This window comes from Megascapheus bottae, chromosome 29, assembly GCF_031878675.1.
Source record: "Megascapheus bottae isolate mThoBot1 chromosome 29, mThoBot2.hap1, whole genome shotgun sequence".
In the NCBI taxonomy this organism is placed as follows: Eukaryota; Metazoa; Chordata; class Mammalia; order Rodentia; family Geomyidae; genus Megascapheus; species Megascapheus bottae.
Window position 1 is genome coordinate 14,320,264 of NC_143537.1, and position 22,119 is coordinate 14,342,382.

The 22,119-nt window shown below is 37.0% G+C and overlaps 1 protein-coding gene across 7 annotated transcripts in view; it reads right to left on the bottom strand.

Moving 5' to 3' along the window:
* Rapgef6 (Rap guanine nucleotide exchange factor 6) overlaps positions 1 to 22,119 on the bottom strand; it is a 145,310-nt gene that overhangs the window by 92,397 nt on the left and 30,794 nt on the right. For all 7 annotated transcript variants that reach the window (XM_090320826.1, XM_090320828.1, XM_090320823.1 and 4 more), the window contains exons 4-6: positions 20,771 to 20,854; positions 14,463 to 14,532; positions 7,888 to 8,031 (exon numbers count right to left, since the gene is read on the bottom strand). In XM_090320826.1, coding sequence (XP_090176952.1) covers positions 7,888 to 8,031; positions 14,463 to 14,532; positions 20,771 to 20,854 — 298 coding nt within the window. The remainder of the gene's footprint in view (positions 1 to 7,887; positions 8,032 to 14,462; positions 14,533 to 20,770; positions 20,855 to 22,119) is intronic.

Below are 22,119 nucleotides of genomic sequence, written 5' to 3' on the forward strand. Positions count from 1 at the left end.
AACATTGTAGATTATTAATATACATTTGCAGCTGAGCTGCTTTAAACAATCATCATTAGTACTTGGGAGGCCGAGAAGGAGAGGGCTGTAGTTTGAGGCCAGCTTGGTAAGCAAAGTTCAGAAGACTCCTTTTGCAGCAGCATACACCTGCCATCCTGAGCTTCAACCCACAGCTGAGCTCACTGGTGTGGGTCACTCCAGGTTACAGGGAGGGCTGAGATTAGAAGAATCACAGTTGCAGGCCAGCCTGGACAGGAAAGTCCAAGACTCTTAATTCCAAGGAGGGAAACTGGGTGTGGTGATGAGTGTCTATGATTCCAGCAATTATGGGACACCTAAAGTAGCCAGACCATGCCTCATGTACACTTCCAGGTGGAAACCAAGACCCTATCCTAAAAATAACCAGGGAAAAGCAGGGTGGCAATGTGACTCCATGGTTTTGTGCCTCCTTTCCAAGGTTCTAAGAAGATAAAATTCCTAAGCCAGTAGCTTATGTCTATAATCCTAGCTACTAAAGAGGTTGAGAACTGATTGTGGATCAAAGTCAGCCTGGGCAGGAAAAGCTCATGAGATTCTCATCTCCAATTAACCACCAAAAAGCTGGAACTGGAACTATTACTCAGATGGTAAAGTGCCAGCCTTCAGCAAAAAAGCTAAAGGAAAGCAACTAGCTCATGAGTCTAAGCCCTAGAACTAACCAAAAAAAGCCTCACAGTATTGCATTTTCTAAACTGGCAGAGACACATTAATTTTAGGAAAAACTGAAACAACACATAATAACAAATTCTGTAATTTTAAGAAACAGCAAACAAAAGCACCATGGTCAAAAATCCTTTCCTGACCCAGAATCATCACTGGTAATTAGTTTTGTCTGAGCTGAAACAATTCTTCTCTTCTAATTTGTCACAAGTTCTTGACAATATTGAGTACCAAAGATAACTACTAAACACTAACCAAACAAACCCATGAATACAAAAATGTCACTTAAGAGTTATAACACCAAACAAAATCCAAAGCAGAGTGCCAGCTGTTTGTTCATGTGTACTCAGGAAATCCCTGTATCCAAAGAAGACAGCACACAGATGGCTAAAAGACAATGACACATGAGCAAAGGCACAAATATCAAAAGACAAAATACACTATTGAACTCTTTCAAGGAGAACCAAATAGTATACATTTGTTTTTTTCTGGCTGGCCATGGTGCTTGAACTCTCTTCTGCTCAAGGTTAGCATTCTACCACTTTTGAGCTATAGCAACTACTTCCCATTTTCCTTTGGTTAATTGGAGATAAAGAGTCTTAGCTTCCTACATACCTAGGAATATAGGAATACCAGAACCACTAGTGTCTGGCTAATACTGTATATTTTAATTTAGCAATTCTACTTATAACTTTTTTTTGGGGGGGGGATGATGGGGCTTGAACTCTAGGCATGGACACTGTCCCTGAGCTCTTCAGCTCAAGGCTACTGCCCTACCTCTTGATCCACAGCCCCATTTTCTAGTGATTAATTGGAGATTAAGAGTCTCACATTCTTTAGTGCCCAGGCTGGCTTTAAGCCTCAATCCAGATCTCAGCCTCCTGAGTAGCTAGGATTATAGGCATGAGCCACTGTGCCCGGCTCTGCTTCTAACTTTTTTCTAAAGAAATTAAGATATAGGAGCATATATACAAAGTTATTTTTTAGCAACTGATGGTTTAGATACAAGGAAAATGAGTAATAACTTTAATTACCAACTCTGGAAGCTCAAAAAAAATAATGGCATTTATAATAGAGCATGATGATGGGGCCGGGAGTTTGGCCTAGTGGTTAAAGTGCTTGCCTAGCATGCATGAAGACCCGGGTTCGATTCCTCGGTACCACATACATAGAAAAAAGCCAGAAGTGGTGCTGAGGCTCAAGTGGTAGAGCTCTAGCCTTGAGAAAGTCCAAGGACAGTGCTCAGGCCCTGAGCTCAAGCCCAGGACTGGCAAAAAAAAAAAAAAAAAATAATAGAGCATGATGTACCCATATGTTGTGGACCTGTCATGGTGATGTATGCTTGTACTCCCTAGCTACTGGGGAGGCTAAGGGAGGATGGCCACATGAGTCCAGTAGATTGAGCCCAACCTGGACAACGTAAGAGCTGTCTAATAAAACAGATATGAAAATGGTAATTTTGTTTAAAAAGTTAATATTTAAAAAGGTTCCAAACATGTATTTACTTTTAAAAAGTAAGATGAACATCCAGGCACAGGTGGCCCACAGGACTCCGATCAGATATGACCACAAAAGATCTTTGCTATGACCTATTATAGTCAGGCTATCAGAAGTATAAAAAGAAATTTTAAAATCTGCAACAAAATAGCAGCAAGTCACTATTTAAGGTTATCCTCTCAGACTAACAGCAGGAATCTCACAAGCCAGGTTATCAAACATTTCAACTAATAAAAGAAAATAACTGCTACTGGATGCCAATGGCTCACGCCTGTAATCCTAGCTATTCAGGAGGCTGAGATCTGACCACTGTGTTTCAAAACCAGCACAGGCACAAAAGTCCATGAGACGTAGTTCCAATTAACCACTAAAACATCAGAAATGACACTGTGGCTCGGTGGTAGAGCACTAACCTTGAGCTAAAGAGCTCAAGAACAGTGCCCAGGCCCAGAGCTCAAGCCCCATGACCGCTAAAAAAAGAAAATAACTGCCAACCAAGAACACTCTACCCAGCATACATATTCTTCAGAAGAGGAGAAAAGCCCTCCTAAGACAAACAAAAGCTGACAGAATTCACCATGAGACTAGCCTTATAGGAGACACTTAGGATTTCTTTGGAAAGATAATCACCATAATGAAGACACATTAGGTTATCAAATCAGGTAGGAACAGACACAGAGAAATATAGAAAGAACCAAACCATATCAATATATTGAACCACGAAACCCAAAGATAAACAGAAAAAAAATGTGCACCAAGGATAATCAAAACAATCACAAGGGGCTGGGAGTTTGGCCTAGTGGTAGAGTGCTTGCCTAGCATGCACAAAAACCAGAGTTTGATTCCTCAGTACAACATATATAGAAAAAAGCTAGAAGTGGTACTGTGGCTCAAGTGGCACTAGCCTTCAGGAAAAGCCCAAGAACAGTGCTCAGGCCCTGAGTTCAAGCCCCAGGACTGGAAAAAACAAAAACCAAAAACAAATAATCACAAGGCCTGGGGATGTAGCTGCAGCTGGAAAGCTTTTGCCTGGCATGTGCAAGGCCCTGAGTTTGAGATACTTAGCACCATACGTCACATAAAAACAATTCAAAGAAAATTAAAATTAACAAAATTATATGAGTAAGTCTTTACCAACAATTACCTTAACTATAAATTATCCAATTAAAACATACAGACTAGATGAATGGGTGAGAAAATAATACCTAACAATATGCTGCCTACAAGAAATTTACTTCCTTAGTAAAGACAGAAGCAATGTTAAAAGATTAAAGAAAAACTCCATGAGAACAGGAAGCAAGCTGAAGTAGCTCTACTTAATAGCTTTCCTTTGGCATTTTTGCTGATAGATTAGCCTTCTTACCACATGAGCCATACCTTTACTTCCAGCTTTTTGGTATTCTAAATGGAGATTAGAATCTCATGGACCTTTCTTCATGGAGTGGATTCCAACCTCACCCCTCAGATCTCAGCTTCCAGAGCAGCTAGGATTACAGGTATGAGCCACACATAAAAATGAAGATTTTTAGGTGCAAATAAATCAGGAATGAAAAAGGAAACATTTCAACTGACATCACAGAAATACAAAATGGCTGATTATGGTGCCTAATACCTGTAATCCAAGCTTCTTAAGGGAAAAAAAAAAAAAAAAGAGCTAAGATTGTGTTTTGAAGCCAGGATGAGCAAAAGTTAGTAGATCCTATGTGAAAAATAACTAAAGCTACTGCACCCAGCCTATTTTTTCTTTAAATCTTAGATTTATAAGCATATAGTAGGAGCATTTCACTGTAACCTTTCCATATATATATATATACAATGTGTCAAGCACATATCATCTATGGCTCTCTCCTATCCTTTTTCTTTCCTTCCAAACAGGTTTCACTGTTAATGGTTACATACTCACACAAACCACTTCCACCATATTCATTCTCCCATCCCTCTCCTTAGCCCTCCCACGCCTAGGTGGCATCTACCACCTTCAGTGGCTTCCCAACCACTTTCTAGTCTTTCATTTCTCTTTTTCTTCTTTTAGTGCTAACAATAATGTTCCAACTATGTCAGAGAATTGGAAGGGAGGCCAGTATTATCATAATCGCAAAACTAAAACCAAGAAGAACAGGAAGAGGAAAAAAAGGAAAGTATAGTCTAATATAGCTGATAAATATCATGAAAATTCTCAAGAAATACTAGAAATAAAATCCAACAGTAATTAAAAAAAGAACTCACCTTTATCAAGTTGGACTTGGTTCTACTGGTTAACAGTTCAGCATATGCAATTTAATAAACAATAAAACCAAGTATGGCAGTTCATGGCTGTAATTCCAGCTTGGGAGGTTGAGGCATAAGAAGTATGAATTCACAGCCAGCCTATGCTACAGAGACAGTCACTGCCTCAAAAAATAAAAAAGGAGCCGGACACCAGTGGCTCATACCTGTAATCCTAGCTACTCAGGAGGCTGAGATATCTGAGGACTGTAATTCAAAGTCAGCCCCAATATCAACTTCATGAAACTCTTATCTCCAAAAAGCCAGAAGTGAAGGTGTGGTTCATGTGGTACAACATAGTCAGCCTTGAATGAAAAAGACAAGGGAAAATGCCCAAGCGCTGAGCCCAAGCCCTAGTACTGGTGCAAGTATGCACACATACAATTGCAAAATGAAGATTAAAGTACCTAAAGAAACAAAATCACAGAAAGACAGTTCCAGCTCACATACTGGGACATTAAAACTGTTGACATCCATACTAGCCAAAGGAATTTACAGATTGAAGTAATCTCTAAATACCAATGATACTCTTTATAATATCAGAAAAAAATCTTCATTTAAGAAATTAGCCATAGAAGCCTACCTATATCAAATGAGCAAAGCTGGAGGTATAGTAGTTCCTGCTTTCAAGATATACTACAAAGCGAGAGTAACAGGATAGAACATAAAAACACACATAGAAGCAGGGCACCTGTAATCCTAGCTAGTCAGGAGGCTGAGATCTGAGGATTCAAGTTGGAAGCCAGCCTGGGCAGAACAGTCTCAGTGAGACTCTTACCTCCAAATTAACCACTCAAAAGCCTAAAGTAGAAAGTGGCTCTGTGGCTCAAATGATTTAACACTAGCCTTGAGCACAAAGAGAGGCTCAGGGACAAAACCCAGACCCTGAATTCAATCCCAACTGACATGAAAAAAAAGAAAACAAACATAGAAACCAAGACAAGAAAATAAAGATCCCAGAAATAAACCTACATATCTATAGCCAACAGATTGTCAACACATTCATGAAAAACACTGTACAAAGGACAAGCACTTTAATAGTGCCAGAAAAACAGATATATAATTTCTGAAATGACCTATACAAAATCAATTCAAAATGGACCAGAAATCTAAAATGTAACCTGAAACTCTGAAAACTAACAGAGGAAATCACAGGGGAAAGATGACATCAATAAGTAGTATTTAGATACTATCCTAAAAGCATAAGCAGAAAAAGCAGATGAATGAATTATAATAAACTATTTTCTCCACAATAAAGAAACAATAAATCAGGTGAAGAGAATCTATAGGAGGGGAGGGAAAAAAAAGGAACAACTACTCATCTGAGAGAATTAATAATAGCTACAATATATAAGAAACTCAAAAAAGTTAAAAATTCAAGCAACAATTTAAAATGGGCTACTCAACTCAATTTAAATAGCCATCTGAGTATTTCTCAGAAAATAAAAATGGCTAACATATGAAAAGCAAAATCATCATGGTAAATCATCTCATTCTTCCCATGGCTACTATCAAGAACACAACTTTTATCACTGCAGGTCAGAATGCAATATACTATAGAGATTCATAAAAAATATATATAGTTGATATAGTAACACACTCATATACATACCACACTGGCAAGAGGATAGGAAGTTTGAGTCCAGCCTTAATGGTGAGCTACCCCACTCCTTGGTAATTACCCCCAAAGAAATGAAAATAGCACACAATATGAACACCCAATGACCATGTTTATTGCGGCACTATTTCACAACAGCTAAGATACAGAACTGACCTAGGTACTCATCAATGGAGAAAGAAATAGAGTATTATTTAGTCATAAAGAATAAATCCTATTCTTGATAGCAAAAAAGAAATATAGTCACCTTAAGGTAAGTAAGTCAGACACAGAAAAACAAGTACAACATATTTGCTTTAATTTGTGGAAACTAAAAAAACAGCTGATCTGAACATAAAATACTAGGGGTTAATAATCCCTGATTACTATGGATAGGGGATCTGGATGGCACTTAGGGAAGGAGACGAGGTGAAGTTGGTTTTGATTAGTATATACTATATGCAAGCATCAAAACAGAATATTGAATCCCATTAACTATAGATATCTATTACTTGTGTAATATAGCAAAACAAGTCAGATTCGTGACATGTCAAATTACATACAAAAATTGTTAAATAATGAAAACAGACATAGAAGCTGGTGTGGCTCTGAATGTGGCAAAATTGTGGGACTAGTATTATTTATTGACAGAAATATAATGTATCCAATCAATAAAACTAGGCAAATGTGAAAAAAAAATCTTTAGAAGCTGTCTTAAATTCTTATTCCTTTACAAATAACTCTTATTTTTTCTTAATCCTAACACAGAAGGAATACATTTGTTTCTGACAAAAGAACATATTCATGAATTTTCCTGCAGTCAACACTCCCTCTACCCTTCATTTTATATTTTAAACACAGATAAACAAAAGAGAAAAAGCTGTACAGTAACTGCTTATACTCTGGGAATGACTCTTCAGATAGCTGTTATTTTTGAGGGAAACTCTTCTTTCAAAAACACAAACACAAGCTGGAGATGGAGAGGCAGCGGAGTAACAGAGGACTTGGTTAATGTATGAGAAGCCCTGTGCTCGATTTTCAGAAGAACTTACACACACTTATTCTTAGATTATGGTCATTCTTAATTTAACTACTTTTCAGTCTAAACAAGAACCTACCTACAGCTACAAGTTGAAAGACTTTTAAAGAAATAGCTTATTTTCTAGTGTGTTAATAAAAACCTATTATTTCATCCAAGTTCTGTTGGCTCATTATTTTTTAAAATCCTAACCACTCAGGAGGCTGAAATCAGACAGATTGAACAAAGCCAGCTGGGGCAGAAAAATCAGTTAAGACTGTCTCAAAACAAAAACAAACAAAACAACCAAAACAGCAAAAAGCAGGACTGGGGCTATTGCACAAGTGTAGAGCACCTGTAAACAAGAAAGTCCAGCAAGTATGTGAGGCCCATAGTACTAAAAAGAAAAAAAAGTTATTTGTTTATATGTGGAAACACACATCCAGCACTTGCATATCTCTGCACTAGCACACAGTATGTACCTGTTCTATAACTCAAGGGAACATCTGACACGTTTTATTCTCTTATATACAGTACACGTATATAAAAGATGTACATTAGGAGCTCCCCAAAAGCATAGTACCTGAGTTTTCACACTAGTAAATACTTTGTGTTACATTAAACAACAAACGCTTAAAAAAAGGCTTTGATAATACTTCTAAATAATCCAGCCATATAAAAACATAGTACATTTAACTGCACCAAACTTTTATCTGAGGAGACCAATTATTATTACCAAAAAACAAATGTTAAAGATAGTATGTATATGAAAATTATGGAAAAGCCATGAAATATTTCTAAATGTACTCACCAAAAGATAACTACTAATGTCCACATCATCAGTTATGGTTTGACGCTCTCCTTTATAGTTAATTTTCCGGAACCTTCGTCGAGACTGTCTGGCAGGAATTTCTCTTTGTAGAATACTATCTTCATTATCTTTGGAATTCTCTACCTGAAACACATGTTCACAATCCTGATTGAATATCCAATTTTTCCATGTTAAAGACAGTCTACGAAGTTTTAATAGGCTCATAAGGAAGCTTCATTTACTTCTGCCACAAAACTGTGTCAAAAAGCCACACAGGACAATGCTCGAGTTAAAAGTGAAGAGATGATGTTATTATAAAGATCTGGAGACCACAGTTTCCTCCCAGGAAATTGTCTATTTTGCACACATAAACATATATCCTCTAAGTAGTCTCTTACCAGAAATGAAGGCTGTCAACTACACCTACACATTCAAGAGTTACCACTTATAAATTATACGAATTACAAACTGCCTGATTAGATGCTTATTTGACTTTGAAAATGATTATGGTTACAATTTTAGTGAACTGTTAAAAAGTGAAAACAAAAGCACTTTTACTCTATACTCTAATACTTTGTAGGCTCATAACAGTGATCTTTTTTCAGCTTTTAAAACTGTTGTTGGGTTTGAGTTGTGTGCATACACACATGTGCGTGTGTTGCTGGAGATCACACTTAAGAGCCCTGTAATGCTAAGCAAGGGCCCTAGCCCTGTGCTACAACCCCTTGCCTACAACAATCCTTATAAAAGCTAAGTTGCCAGGTCTATCTCTCTTCAGAGCATGTGCTATAGATGTAAGAACACACTACTATACCTTTTTTTTTTGGCCAGTTCTGGGGCTTGAACTCAGGGCCTGAATACTGACCTTGGGCTTTTTCCTCAAGGCTAGTCTCTACCACTTGAGCCATAGAACCACTTCCAGCTTTTCCATGTATGTGGTACCAAGGAATTGAACCCGAGTCTCTGTTCATGCTAGGCAAACACTCTACCACTAGGCCAAACTCCTGGCCTCACACCGCTATACTTTTACAGAATACGCCATTACTTTAAAAATTGTCTGTAGAAAGAGTTGTTTCAGGTATGAGAGCTCAAGACTCAGAACCACAGAGCCAAATGACCACAAACTGAGGAAACTATGGGCCATATTAAATCGACACTGACCAAAGACTGACAATAGAAATTACATTGGGACCACTAAAGACTTACAAGTGTGGCTTTTTATTTCTTTTGTTTAGATTTTGAGTCTCCTGAGTGGCCCAGCCTGGCCACAAACTCAAAATCCTCCTACTTCAGATCCCTGAGTGTTGGAATTCTAGTCTTGAAATATTATGCCTGGATTAGCTTCAGATATTTTAAAGAAAGAATTTAAATATAGTCAGAATTAGCAAACCCCATTTGCTATTTCTAAAGGAGTAGGGGTGCTTAACTTCTTTTTAAAAATTTAATTATAAAAGAGAACAAAGCAACAAGAGAAAAAAAATATGAAGCTCAAAATGTGATAGAGATAAATCCAAGCCTATGAGCAATCAAAGAATATAAAGCCTTTTCCCAAGCAGAAAAGTAGAGAAGAGGAAACAGATTTTGAGTAATTACACTCACAGAATACTAAGGTAAAAAAAAAGACAAATTACACATTATACATCTCACTAAAGAAACTGAGTCTAGAATATAAAAGCACAATAGATTTAACAAAGCTTAAGCTGAGCTTTCATTGGGAATGAAATATATACTATGTATATATTATATATTATAACATAAAACCATATTAAGAGATTAAGGAAGAAAAAGCCATAAATCACTGTAAAAATACTGAAAAAATTAGCTAAATTTTAGCATCCTGATGAAAATTCTTAGTGTTTTTTAAAATTTAATTTCATTATAAAGGTGTCATAGAGGGGTTATAGTTACCTAAGGCAATGAGTGCATTTCTTGTAGAACATTGTTACCGCTTTATTTTTCTCCCACTTTCCCTCCCTGTAATATTTTTAATATTTAAGATAAGCCCTTTTAAGAACTATGAACTTTTCACAATCTCAATAATTTTTGATACTTCCTTGCTCTCTGACATGAGAAATTTGTCTAATAACACTTCCTGCACTATCTATTCCTAGAGGCTCAATCTTATTAGTGGCAGAATGGTATTTAATCACCATAGCCTGAACTCTATATCCACTGAGAACAGTTACTAACAGTTGTTTGTCACAGCTCCCAAGCTTTTGAAATGAACAGTGGACTGACTTGACAAATATTTATTTTCTAAATGTGTCCAATACCGTTTAATATATTTTAATTTTATTTATACAGTGGTATTGAAAATAAAGACTTAACAAACCTATTAGGAAATAAGAAATCAAGTTGAGGCAGTAAGAATGAATGAATGTTAGAAGGATACAACCAAGGTAACAGTGAGCACGTAGTTAGAACACCAGGATAATTTCTGATCTAGACAAGTGTGTTAAGAAATGGAGTAACATTTGTAAACTCAACTGTGTGCATTATAGTCCTCCCCTTCCTTCTAGTTTTTTTCATCATGTATCAATTCTAATGGTCCTTATCTTTCTTCTACCCTCCTCCACTCTACCTCCCTCCCTTTTTCTTGAGCACCCTCCTTAAATTCCATATTCTCAACAGTTTTATCTTTCTTCAAAGAACTAGGCTTTATTTCTCTTCTGACTTATCATTCTTCATGTTCTCCTTTTGTACCTTAATTCCTCATATCTACTCTTCCTTTGACATAGGTGATCTTTCAATTTTCCAAACTTGGCAGATATTCACTGTCGACTGTTAAAATTTAGGCCATTTCTGCTCCCTTTGTGAAGTATCTTCCAATATATACTGGTATTTAAGGGCACACTAATCTACGTAATAAGGAGTTTCTGTACATCCCATCACAACAATCCATTGCAGTACAAGACAAATTAGGAACAGACATCTCTACTGCAGATCACTTCACACTCGCCTTCCCCAGCTTGCTTTGGCTCCATAGACAGATCAAGATCATAAATCTGGCTTGCATTCTTCCTGCCATGCTTTCTTGATATAGCAGCCTAGGCATTTCAGTAATGTACAGAATAAATGCAGGGCCCTTATGAACACAGCAACCCACAATTTTTATACATTTCAAGATTTTCTTCACATATACATTAGATTCCTCATGAATATAGATGAGTTCACAGAGGGTCTAAGGTAATATATAATAGCAAGCATGTTGATTGAGTACCTCATAACACCAAAAAAATTAGTAGCTACACCAGATACTAGGAACTCATAGCTATAATCTGAGCTACTCAGGAGGCCGAGACTTTGGAGGACTGTGGTTTGAAGCCAGCTCAGGCAGAAAAATCTGTAAGATACCATCTCCAAAATCATCAACAAAAAAGGCCCAGGGGTAGAGAGGAAGCAATGGCTCATATTGGCAGAACACCAGTCAAGGAAGCAAGCTGAATGAGCAAGAGGTCAAGTTTAAATCCCAGTATCACCAGAAAAACAAAAACAAAAATCACACACACACACACACACACACACACACACACACACACAAACCCAAGCAGCTGAGTATCAAAAACACCTCCCTCAAGCAAGTAAGGCTGTCTTGGGTTCTCTAGAGAGCCCACCACTTCTCCACCAACGTGAATGTAACTGCTCAGTCTTCATTTCCTCACAAAAATCTACTTAGTAAATTTACTAATTCAATTATACTTATTTGGCATAAGAATACATGAACCCAATGTGTAATAATCCAATCAGGGTAGTAAATAAAAATACTTCTAAGGAAAAAAAAAGTATGTCTTGATGCAGACATTCTGTATAAAATTTTAGACCGTAGAGTTTGAACATCTTTGACTTTATATTTCTAGGTTTGAAAGATGGCAAACCAGCTGAGGGGGGAAGAAGTAGAAGAAAGAAGTTGGGAAATGAGGAAAATAGAAGAATTCAGTGTATATACCAGGGAACAGAGAAATATATGGGAAGAGGTGTATGGAAGGGGATGTGTATGCAAAGACATTGAAGGGGTGACATAGACTAAGATGCACTGTTCACATAAACTGTATTGTTAAAAGGCAAAAAATTCAATGCATGACCTAAAATTAAGGTAAGTAAGGAAAGAGGTGAGTTGGGCAGGGTGAATGAGAATGTTTAAAAAGGGTGACAGTGATCAAGATGCGCTGTATTCATAAACTGTGTTGGTGAATGACAACTCCTTTGTACAACTTAAAGATAGTAAGAATGTCCAAAAAAATACAAGGCAAATCAGAATAATGATCCTATGAAATCCTAAGAAGCCCCTCAGGTTCAGTTAAGTAATTGTGTTGCTGATTTTTTTTAAATATAATTTTAAAGCAAACATGTCAAATTAAATTGGCATGTTGAGTGATCAAGAAGGTGCTGGACAAAAGATATCCCCTGTCATCAGTGCAATTACTCAAATTTGTATAAATATATACATAAAACCATTTCATTTAAACATGGATCAAGCATCTTCCAAAATTCTCTTTATGTCCTACTATAGTGGACTGTTTCATTGTATTTAAACAAAACTGAATGCCAATGAAACAGTTTGGAATTTAAAAATTGCTAGCTCAAAGTGGTAGAGTACTAGCCTTGAGCGATAAAGCTTAGGGACAGTGTTGAGGCCCTGAGTTCAAGTCCCACTACCAATAAGACAAATAAAAAATTACTAACCACAATGGTGGTGGTGATGTCCACACACAAACATACACACACAATCTTTCCTACAATACCCAAGAACATATTGAAGGTATGTTTCTTGACCTTGAAATATGTATCAACATGAAATTCCTAAAAAGTGCAGTTATCAAAATCACAGAATTCAGTGTTACCTAATCTGCAGTCCATATTTAAATTTTTATCACCAATGCCAGAATCATTTATAATTACTTCAATTATTCAGGATTTAGTAAGATCAAGCTTTTAATTGTTACTTTTCTCTTTTCCTACTCCATGTTGAACTCTTTCTTAATCTTTCTATGTATATCTCGACACTAGAATATTTAAAGTGTATAGTCCTTGCCAGGTGCTGGTGGCTTGTGCTTGCAATCCTAGTGTAATCAGGAGAATGACATCTGAAGATTGCAGTTTAAAACCAGTCATGGCAGGAAAGGCTATGAGACTCCTATTTCCAATGAACTACCCGAAAATCTCAAGTGGTGCTATGGCTCAAAGTGGTAGAATATTAGCCTTGAGTAAAAAAGTTCAGGGACAGCCGTGAGTACAAGCCCCATGATGGACAAAAATAAAGTATATAGTCCAATTTATGAATTATCTTCCAATTTATTTTGTCTGAAATTTCTTTAATGACAAAGGTACACATTTCTAACAGGACATACCACAGTCAGGACAATCAGTCCTCAGTGTATGACATCAGTGCAGTGCAGTATCAGTCTGCAAACAGATGGTGGTGGTAGCAATCATTGTTGCTAAGTAGACTCTACCAATATGCAGTGATATTTCCCTTCCTAAATGATTTCTGGGTAACATACTCTGAGACTAAGTATTTTTCCCCATACATATCAGCCAGTCCTGGGGCTTGAACTTAGGGCCTGAACACTTTCCTTAGGCTTTCCTCAAGGCTCTATCACTTGAGCCATAGCACCATTTCTGACTTTTCTATGTATGTGGTACCAAGGAATCGAACCCGGGTCTTTGTGCATGCTAGGCAAGCGCTCTACCACTAGGCCAAACTCCCAGCCCCGGCAATACTTTTTTTTACTTTTAAAGAGCGATACATAGTTGAAGTAAGTTTATCATGTCTGAGAATTCAAATAAAAATGTTTAGTAATTGATGGAACCCTCATGTATAGTACAAAAAGTTATTAGTCCTGATGTTGTTAATAAATGAGTTAGGAAGACAAAATTCTTAACTACCAGTAGACCGTCAGTTAATAAATAATAATGATTACTTTGAAAACTGTTTAAAAATGTTACACCTGGGGCCAGGAGTTTGGCCTAGTGGTAGAGTGCTTGCCTAGCATGCACAAAGACCCGAGTTTGATTCCTTGGTACCACATGCATAGAAAAAAGCTGGAAATGGTGCTGAGGTTCAAGTGGTAGAGCTCTAACCTTGACAAAAGTCCCAGGACAGTGCTCAGGCCCTGAGCTAAAGTCCAGGACTGGCAAAAAAAAAAAAAAAAGTATTGCCAAAACAAAAACTCCTCCCAAAAAAGATATGATTGGATTACTTTCAACCTGGGTCTATTCGTATTTCTCTACTTTTGTTTTCTAGCTATTGCCATCTAATGCAGGGCAAAGAATCTTTTATTGATTAAATTGACAGGGAAAGGAGAAAAACGCCTGAAATCACTGTCCCTGTTCAAAGTCTTTAATTTTCTGGTGGGACAGATAAACTTGATATAATGTTAAATATAACTATACCATGTTTTACATTTTGCTAAAGATCAAAAAGTTTGATGAAACTATAAGCTCAGTACTTAGTTCTGATGCTACTTTAAATCTCTAAAAGGTCACAGCAATGAAACCTCTTTGAGTGCCTACCACATTTCACATAAAAAACTGAAGCATGTCAAAAACAATTCAGCATTCTTTAAGGTTCTTACCACAATCATTTCTGAAGGCTCTAATACAAGACAATCACATCCTCTTTTTCCTCCAAACTGCTTACCAAAACTATAAAAACAGAAAAATAATTTCTTTAGAAGTTATAAAGTATTTCAATACAGAAAACAAATTTTTAAAAATCCTGAGGTTAATAAAAAATGCTGACCTTGTATCTTTCCTCTTAATTATCCAGATATAACAAGTGTCAATATAGTTCTATATGAAAATTTCATTTAAACTTCTGACCTTAATTAGTTTCAAAAAATTAGTTACAAATTAAATTCCAAACATCTATAATTCAATACTTCTGAATTAAAGGAAAAATTACCTAATGAGGAATGGTATCAGAACTCTATATTTCACAAAATAAAATTTTACATTAAACCATATATATTAAATTATAGAAAACATTAATATTCACATGTATAAAGAAATGGAAACAAGACAGCTTATTAAAACAAACTGCTGTACGCCAGTGGCTATTTTTTTAGTAAAAATTCAATATTAAAAGAATATGAGTATTTTTGTATTCTTGGTCTGAGACAAAGATTTCTATGCAAATTAAAACCAGAAAGCAGACAGGCACCACTGCCTTGTAACTGTAATCCCAGCTCCTCAGAGAGCTGAGGTCTGAAGACTGTGGACCGGTGTGAGCACAGAAGCCTACAAGATTCTGTCTCCAATGAACCAGTGAAAGAGCTGGGTGTGGCCAAAGTGGTAGAGTGCCAGCCACAAGCAAAAAAGCTACGCAAACGAAAGACGAGGGCCCCTATGTTCAAGCCCTACCACTGGCACAAAAATCCATCAATAAACAAAACAATCATTCCCATCTTTCCTCCAACAAAGTAGGAATGATTATCACATATATAATCCTAGCCACACAGGAGTTAGGAGGGCATGACAGTCCACGGGGTGGGGGAGGGGGACGCGGTATGTGAAACCTTTTTTGAAATTTTAAGCAAAATGGGCTAGGGCCATGGCTTAAGTGGTAGAGGGTCTGACAACCTGGATATTTAAGTGGACTCCGCATTCAAATCCTGTACCACGAAAAGAGAAAGAGAGAGAGTAGGGAAAAAGGAGGAAGAGGGGGAGAGGGAGGGCTCAAGAAAGCAGTGGAGAGGAGCAAGCAGTGGCTAGTCAGTACAAGAAAAGTGTTCAATAATACATATCAGAAAATCACCTCACACTAAGATGTGAATTAAAGGACTGCCACCAATAGTGGTAGCGGTATGTGAAACAGAACCTCAAACTCCCACACATTGTTCTTGGGAGTCTAGATGTTACAAACACTGTGGAACTATGTAGGAATATAGTCAAGCACTGTACAAAAAAAGAAAACACACACATACACACACACACAAGCAGTTGATGCTGAGCAGCTCTTAGCTCCATGTTTTAGCATCATTGTTTAAATCACTGGGAGATTTGTTAAGTGTTCCCTTACCCTTAATTTTATGAAAATGTGCTTTCCAAAAAGCTAATGATGCCCAAGGAGCAGGAAGCAAGTATGGCAATCTTCCCAAGTCAAAAAAGCGATGCAACGTGCTTAACAGAAGTGTTAAAAGGGAAAATGTTAAGATTTGTTGAGAGGTGGCCATGTCTTTAGTGTTTGGAAAAATTAAAATGAAACATTGAAATGAGAAATTTTAAATGAAAATGAAAAATTTAGTGGAAAATGAGTCAAGCACAGTACTCAGGATAAAGAGCAGAAAATAAGATCTGATTCTTGGTGAGCAGCATTTATTTGTGCAACAGGAATTTTAATGATGGTAATGAAACCCACTCGATGCAGTATGGAGCTTCAGATTGCTACACACAGGGAATGAGTCAATGTGAGCAATTTGAAAGCACTGAATGCTACGCATCTTGAGTGTACAGTTTCTCTTCAACACTGGTCTTCTTGAAGCCACATGCCTGCAAGGGTCTATTGCACATCATGAAGACCACTTCTATTGAACAGTAAGATACTGCTGGGCTCAGAAAGGGACATTTGAAAATATGTAGTGCAACTTCAAACAAAAAGCACCCTTCTGGAGCAACCAATGCAGGTAACAGCCTTTCTCTGAAGTTCCATTATCCATTTAAAAACTAGATCCACCAAAAATGAACACAATCTATTATCTTCTTTATTCTCCTTAGTCCATCAGCAAAGCAAGAATAAATTTTTACCACAGAAAAATGAGATTTAAGGTCAAACATTAAACCCCAAGGTCAGTGGAACACTGTCCCGTGTTACTATCTTCTCTTCAGATTCATCCATCTCCCCTGAAATCATTCGTTTCCAAAATCACCTATGGATGCCCAGTTCTCCCAAACCAGTGAAGGCACTGAGCTTTCCAATCTCAATGGGATGTTGGGTGCTCCTCTCCTGTCAACAAAAACAAGCGTGTATATATTCCTCTACTAGTTGCTTTAGTAACAGGGGTCACACCCGCCTCACTCTTAAGTTCAGAACTTCAAAAGTGTGCCAAGAGTCCCCTTGACTACAAGAAATGGTAGAGCTATAGCAATTTCAACAGTATAGTCTTTTTTTTTTTTTTTGGTCAGTCATGGGGCTTGAACAATAGTGTGTGGTCTTTAAGCATGGACAGATGAAATCTAATACATCAAGTTAGAAGCTCACCAAGGCGAACCCGTATGTGGGTATTTGACTTCTTCCAAAAGAAGTGTGAGTTGGAGAAGGGTAGATAGGTACCCGGATGGAGAACAATCAATACCATACGATGTCTCAAAAATCAACTGTACATAACTACAGCTCTAATTATGAAACAAAAACAAAATGTCTACAGTTTTTCTCTTTTTATCTGTTAGTTGTGTATATTAAGTATTTTCTTTCTTTTCCCTAGAAGAATTTCATATACAAGTTGTTGGGAGCAAAATCTATAGTAACAGAATATTTGGAGACATTAAGATGGAGCTATCTCATTACTACTACCAGTAATACTTTTAACAATACTAATGGTTAGAACATACATGGCTCTTCATTTGGGACAGAACAACTTTACCTTCATGAAGGACACCTATACTTCAGCATATAGAAACAAAGTTGTTTTTTCCCAATGAATGAATACCAAATGTGTTTAGACGCACTTGTTTACAGGCTCAGCAGCCAAGGGAGTGAAGAGTACCCTACTTTTGGTTTTCAGCTTGACATGTCACTTTTGTACATGTTCTCCTTTCCCAGGAGAAATAGCTACCCACCATTATCAGTAAGAGGGTTACCAAAAAGAGGCAGGGTTTTTGTGTCCCTTATCCCAGCTTTGGAGCCCAACAGCACTTTGGGGGAAAGGATGAGGGGGGAGATATCATTCTTGTTTGTCAGTCAGTACTGGTCATAGGTTCTCCTCCTACCAGCCTGGCCCAATTTTGACCTAAGGCAACACACTAAACTTTTCTGTTGGGCTGCAACTAACATTTTCCAACAAAATCTGAATCCTGTCACTCTAACATATTCTCCATTGGAGTCTGAACTTGGTCTTAGAGACAGGGTCTCCCTTTCATTTATTCTCCCTCAGTGGTAGCATGTTCTCCTCATCCTTTTGGGGTACTTTTTTTCTTTTTCTTTTTTAAACAATTAGTAACTCTTTAAACTGCACATGTAGAAAAACTGGCTCCATTTATATAAACTAAAAGTCAGCTATTACTCCTATCCCGTATCAGGGAGTGGTCATATCTTACTGGTATCATACTGATTATACACCCAATTGCCACTATGCTCATTATAATTATATAGACAGAAGTCAAAATTTTATTTGATGACTTACAGGCTAAGACTTGTTTTACTTACCTTAATTCATTAATTATAACAATCATATTATAACACATCTGTCATGGAAAAACCCCCCACAAATCCCCTACCTACAATTTTATAAGATTAAATAAACTTGTAAAATTTGCTATGAAATTCACAAAGGCTACATTAATGCATACCATGTCTTTGTGTTTGCAAAATTCCATACATGCTTATCAATTATTCTCAAAACTTAAAACTTCATTGTCTTGATTACAAACTGATAGTATATATTTATAGCCAATTAATGGCTACAAAAAGCCTTGAACATTTAGAACACCAGAGTAGGGCAAAAAAATATTCAAAAGGCTTATATAATCAAGTATATATATTGGATTTGTAAAATATATAGTCAATTGACTAATATAATAAAACATACAGCTATCATTTGTTTCATTTAATCAAAAAGCAGCCATATAAAGTTTTAGGAATTTAGATGTCACTATTTAAAAATGACATCCACACTGAGATGTCCACACCTTCGTTTTTAATAGTTATGCCAATAAATTAATTTAGCTGCAATTTCAAGTCTTCTCAACATTGTAAGGAATGTTACTAAAAATACATTTTATGTCATCAAAGAACAACTTGAATCCCCAAATCTTAAGAATCAGTAACAGGAGAAATCCTCCAGGAAAATCACATTTCACTATCATTCCAAACCTTGTTCTATTTTACTTATTAATGATAATTAACAACTGTTGATAATTTACAACTTACTTCAATAGCCAGACACTATTCTAAGAAATTTATACAGACTAATTCATTTATTTCCCAAAACAAGCCTATGAAACAGGTCCATCGCTGTACCCATTTTATAAATGTGCAAACTAAGGCACACAGAGATTTTAGTAATTTGTCCATGACAGTACAATATGAACTCAGGCAGTATAGTTCTAGAGTATGAACTTTATAGAGACTTTTGTTGATAGTTTGAGTAGAACTTGTAAAAACCACATGATAATATTCATTTTTCTTGTTTTACAGATGGAAATTAGAAACTCTCCAGTAATGTAACTGGAAAATGATGAAATCAGAATTCTTATCTGGTTTTCCTTGTTCCTTAAGCCATTTTCTTAACTATTACAATAGACTTTTTTCCAGTAACCAAAACCAGCAGTAAACCCCAAACCATAAGATGAACCAAAACAACTCTCATGAAATAAGGTTCAAACTGGGAAAAGATACCATGCCACAGTGTAAAATTAAAAGATTATAGTCAGGTGCAGTGCTCATGCCTGTAATTCTAGCTACTCAGAAGGCTGAGATCTGAGGATCTCATTTTAAAGCCAGCTGGGGTACTAAAGACTCATATCTCCAATTAACCATTAGAAAACCGGAAATGGACCTGAGGCTCAAGGGGTAGGACGGTAGTCTTGAGCTCAAGAGCTCAGAGACAGTGCCCAGGCCCAGAGTTCAAGCCCCAAGACAGACAAATAAATAAAAAATTACAGTCTCAGAAACATGAAATATTGATATCAAATATCTTCACATTACTTTTGTGGCTTAGTGGTAGTGTTTGTCTATCATGCATGAAGCCCTGGGTTCGTTTCCTCAGTACCACATACAGAAAAGGCCAGAAGTGGCACTGTGGCTCAAGTGGTATAGCACTAGCTTTGATCACAAAGGGGCTGGAGGAACAGCTCAGTGGTAGAGAGCTGGCCAATGAGGAAAAAAAGTTAAATACCAAGTTCAAGCCCTGGTGTTGCTTTTAAAAAAAGAATATTTAAAAAATATATTACTGGGCCAGGAGTTTGGCCTAGTGGTTAAAGTGCTTGCCTAGCATGCATGAAGACCCGGGTTCGATTCCTCAGTACCACATACATAGAAAAAAAAAAAGCCAGAAGTGGTGCTGAGGCTCAAGTGGTAGAGCTCTAGCCTTGAGAAAGTCCAAAGTCCAAGGACAGTGCTCAGGTCCTGAGCTTAAGCCCAGGACTGGCAAAAAAAAAAAAAAAAAAAAAAAAAAAAAAAAATATATATATATATATATATATATATATATTACTACCCAGGAGGCTGAGATCTGAAGATTATGGTTCAATGCCAGGCTGACAGGGAACAGGGACAGCGCCAGGAAGAGTTCAAGCCCCATGATCCACAAAATAAATAAAAATAAATACATAAATAAATAAATAAAAGATAAAGCAGTTGCATTGCTTTTATTTTTTTTTATTATTTTATTTTTTGCCAGTCCTGGTTTGAACTCAGGGTCTGACAATGTCCTTACTCTTTCTCAAGGCTAGGCTCTACCTTGAGCCACAGCACCACTTCTGGTTTTTTCTATGTATGTGGTACTGATGAATTGAACCCAGGTCTCCATGCATGATAGGAAACCACTCTACCACTAGGTCAAACTCCTGGCCCCACACCGTTGGCTTTACACACGAAAGTTAATGTGGCTGGCTGAGCATGCCTATGATCCCAGCATTTGGGAAGCTAATGCTAGAGGATTGCAGACCAGCCTGGGCTACACAGCATGAATGTGACGGCTTTAAATAAAAGGTAAAGTACACTTACCTGCAAGGAGGCAAGACCATGGAGTCTTTTACAAGCACAGATCCAGAAAGCAGTATATACCAACATCTGGCAATAGTTTCTGAACTGTTTAAATAAAGAAAGTAAATTAGTAAATAAACATGTTCATTTGTGTATGGATTTAGTATGTACATGTTACAACATGGAATATATTCTGAATATATTGCTAAAAGTGGCAATATCCAATATTATATTTCAGTGTTAACTTTTATTAAATGAATATTAAACAAGAAAAAATCTGAAAAATTAAAGCATTTGCTAAAAGTAATTACTTGAATAGGAAAATTATAAATCATAAGCCAGAAATTATGTTTATGATTTAGAAAAAAATGCCTATTTAATCATAAAGCCCCAAGTCCTTTAATATGGCCTTAATTTTTTCCCCTATAATGCAGAATGTCAATAAAACTTTTAAAGAAATAATAGCACCAGGGCCGGGAGTTTGGCCTAGTGGTAGAGTGCTTGCCTAGCATGCACAAAAACCCGGGTTCGATTCCTTGGTACCACATACTTAGAAAAAAAAATAAATAAATAACAGCAACTTCAGCCAGGCGCAGTGGCTCACACCTGTAATCCTAGCTACTCAGGAGGCTGAGATCTGAGGATCTTGGTTCAAAGCCAGCCCCAGCACTAAAGTCTGAGATTCATCTCCAATTAATCACCAGAAAACAAAGTGGCACTGTGGCTCAAGAGGTAGGGCAGTAGCCTTGAGCTGAAGAGCTCAGGGACAATGCTTTGGCCCAGAAGTCAAGCCCCCAACCGACATAAAAACAACAAAAAAATAAAATAAAAAAAGCCCCCCAAAACAGTGCCTTCACAATCTTGGGGAAGAGAAAAATTTTGTTTTTGTTTTTTAAACATGTCATAAGAATCACAACAAATCAGAGAAAGGCTGGATAAGTGGGACTGCATTAAACTGCAGAGCTTTTGTATGGCAAAGGACATAGCTAGTAAATTAGTTAGGAAGCCTACAGAGTGGGAGAAGATCTTCACCAACCATACAAGGGACAAAGGCCTCATATCTAAAATATATCAACAGCTCAAAAAATTAAATCACTCCAGAACTAATCTCTGAAGTAACAACCATCCCATTAAAAGATGGGCCAAAGACTTAAAGAGAGTCTTCTCTGAAGAAGAAACAAAAATGGTCTATAGACACATGAAGAAATGCTCAACATCTCTGGTCATAAAAGAAATGCAAATCAAAACAACTCTAAGATTCCACCTCACTCCAGTTAGAATGGCCAGGATCAGGAAAACTAATAACAACAGATGCTGGAGGGGATGTGGCCAGGAGGGATCACTACTACACTGTTAGTGAGAGTGCAAAC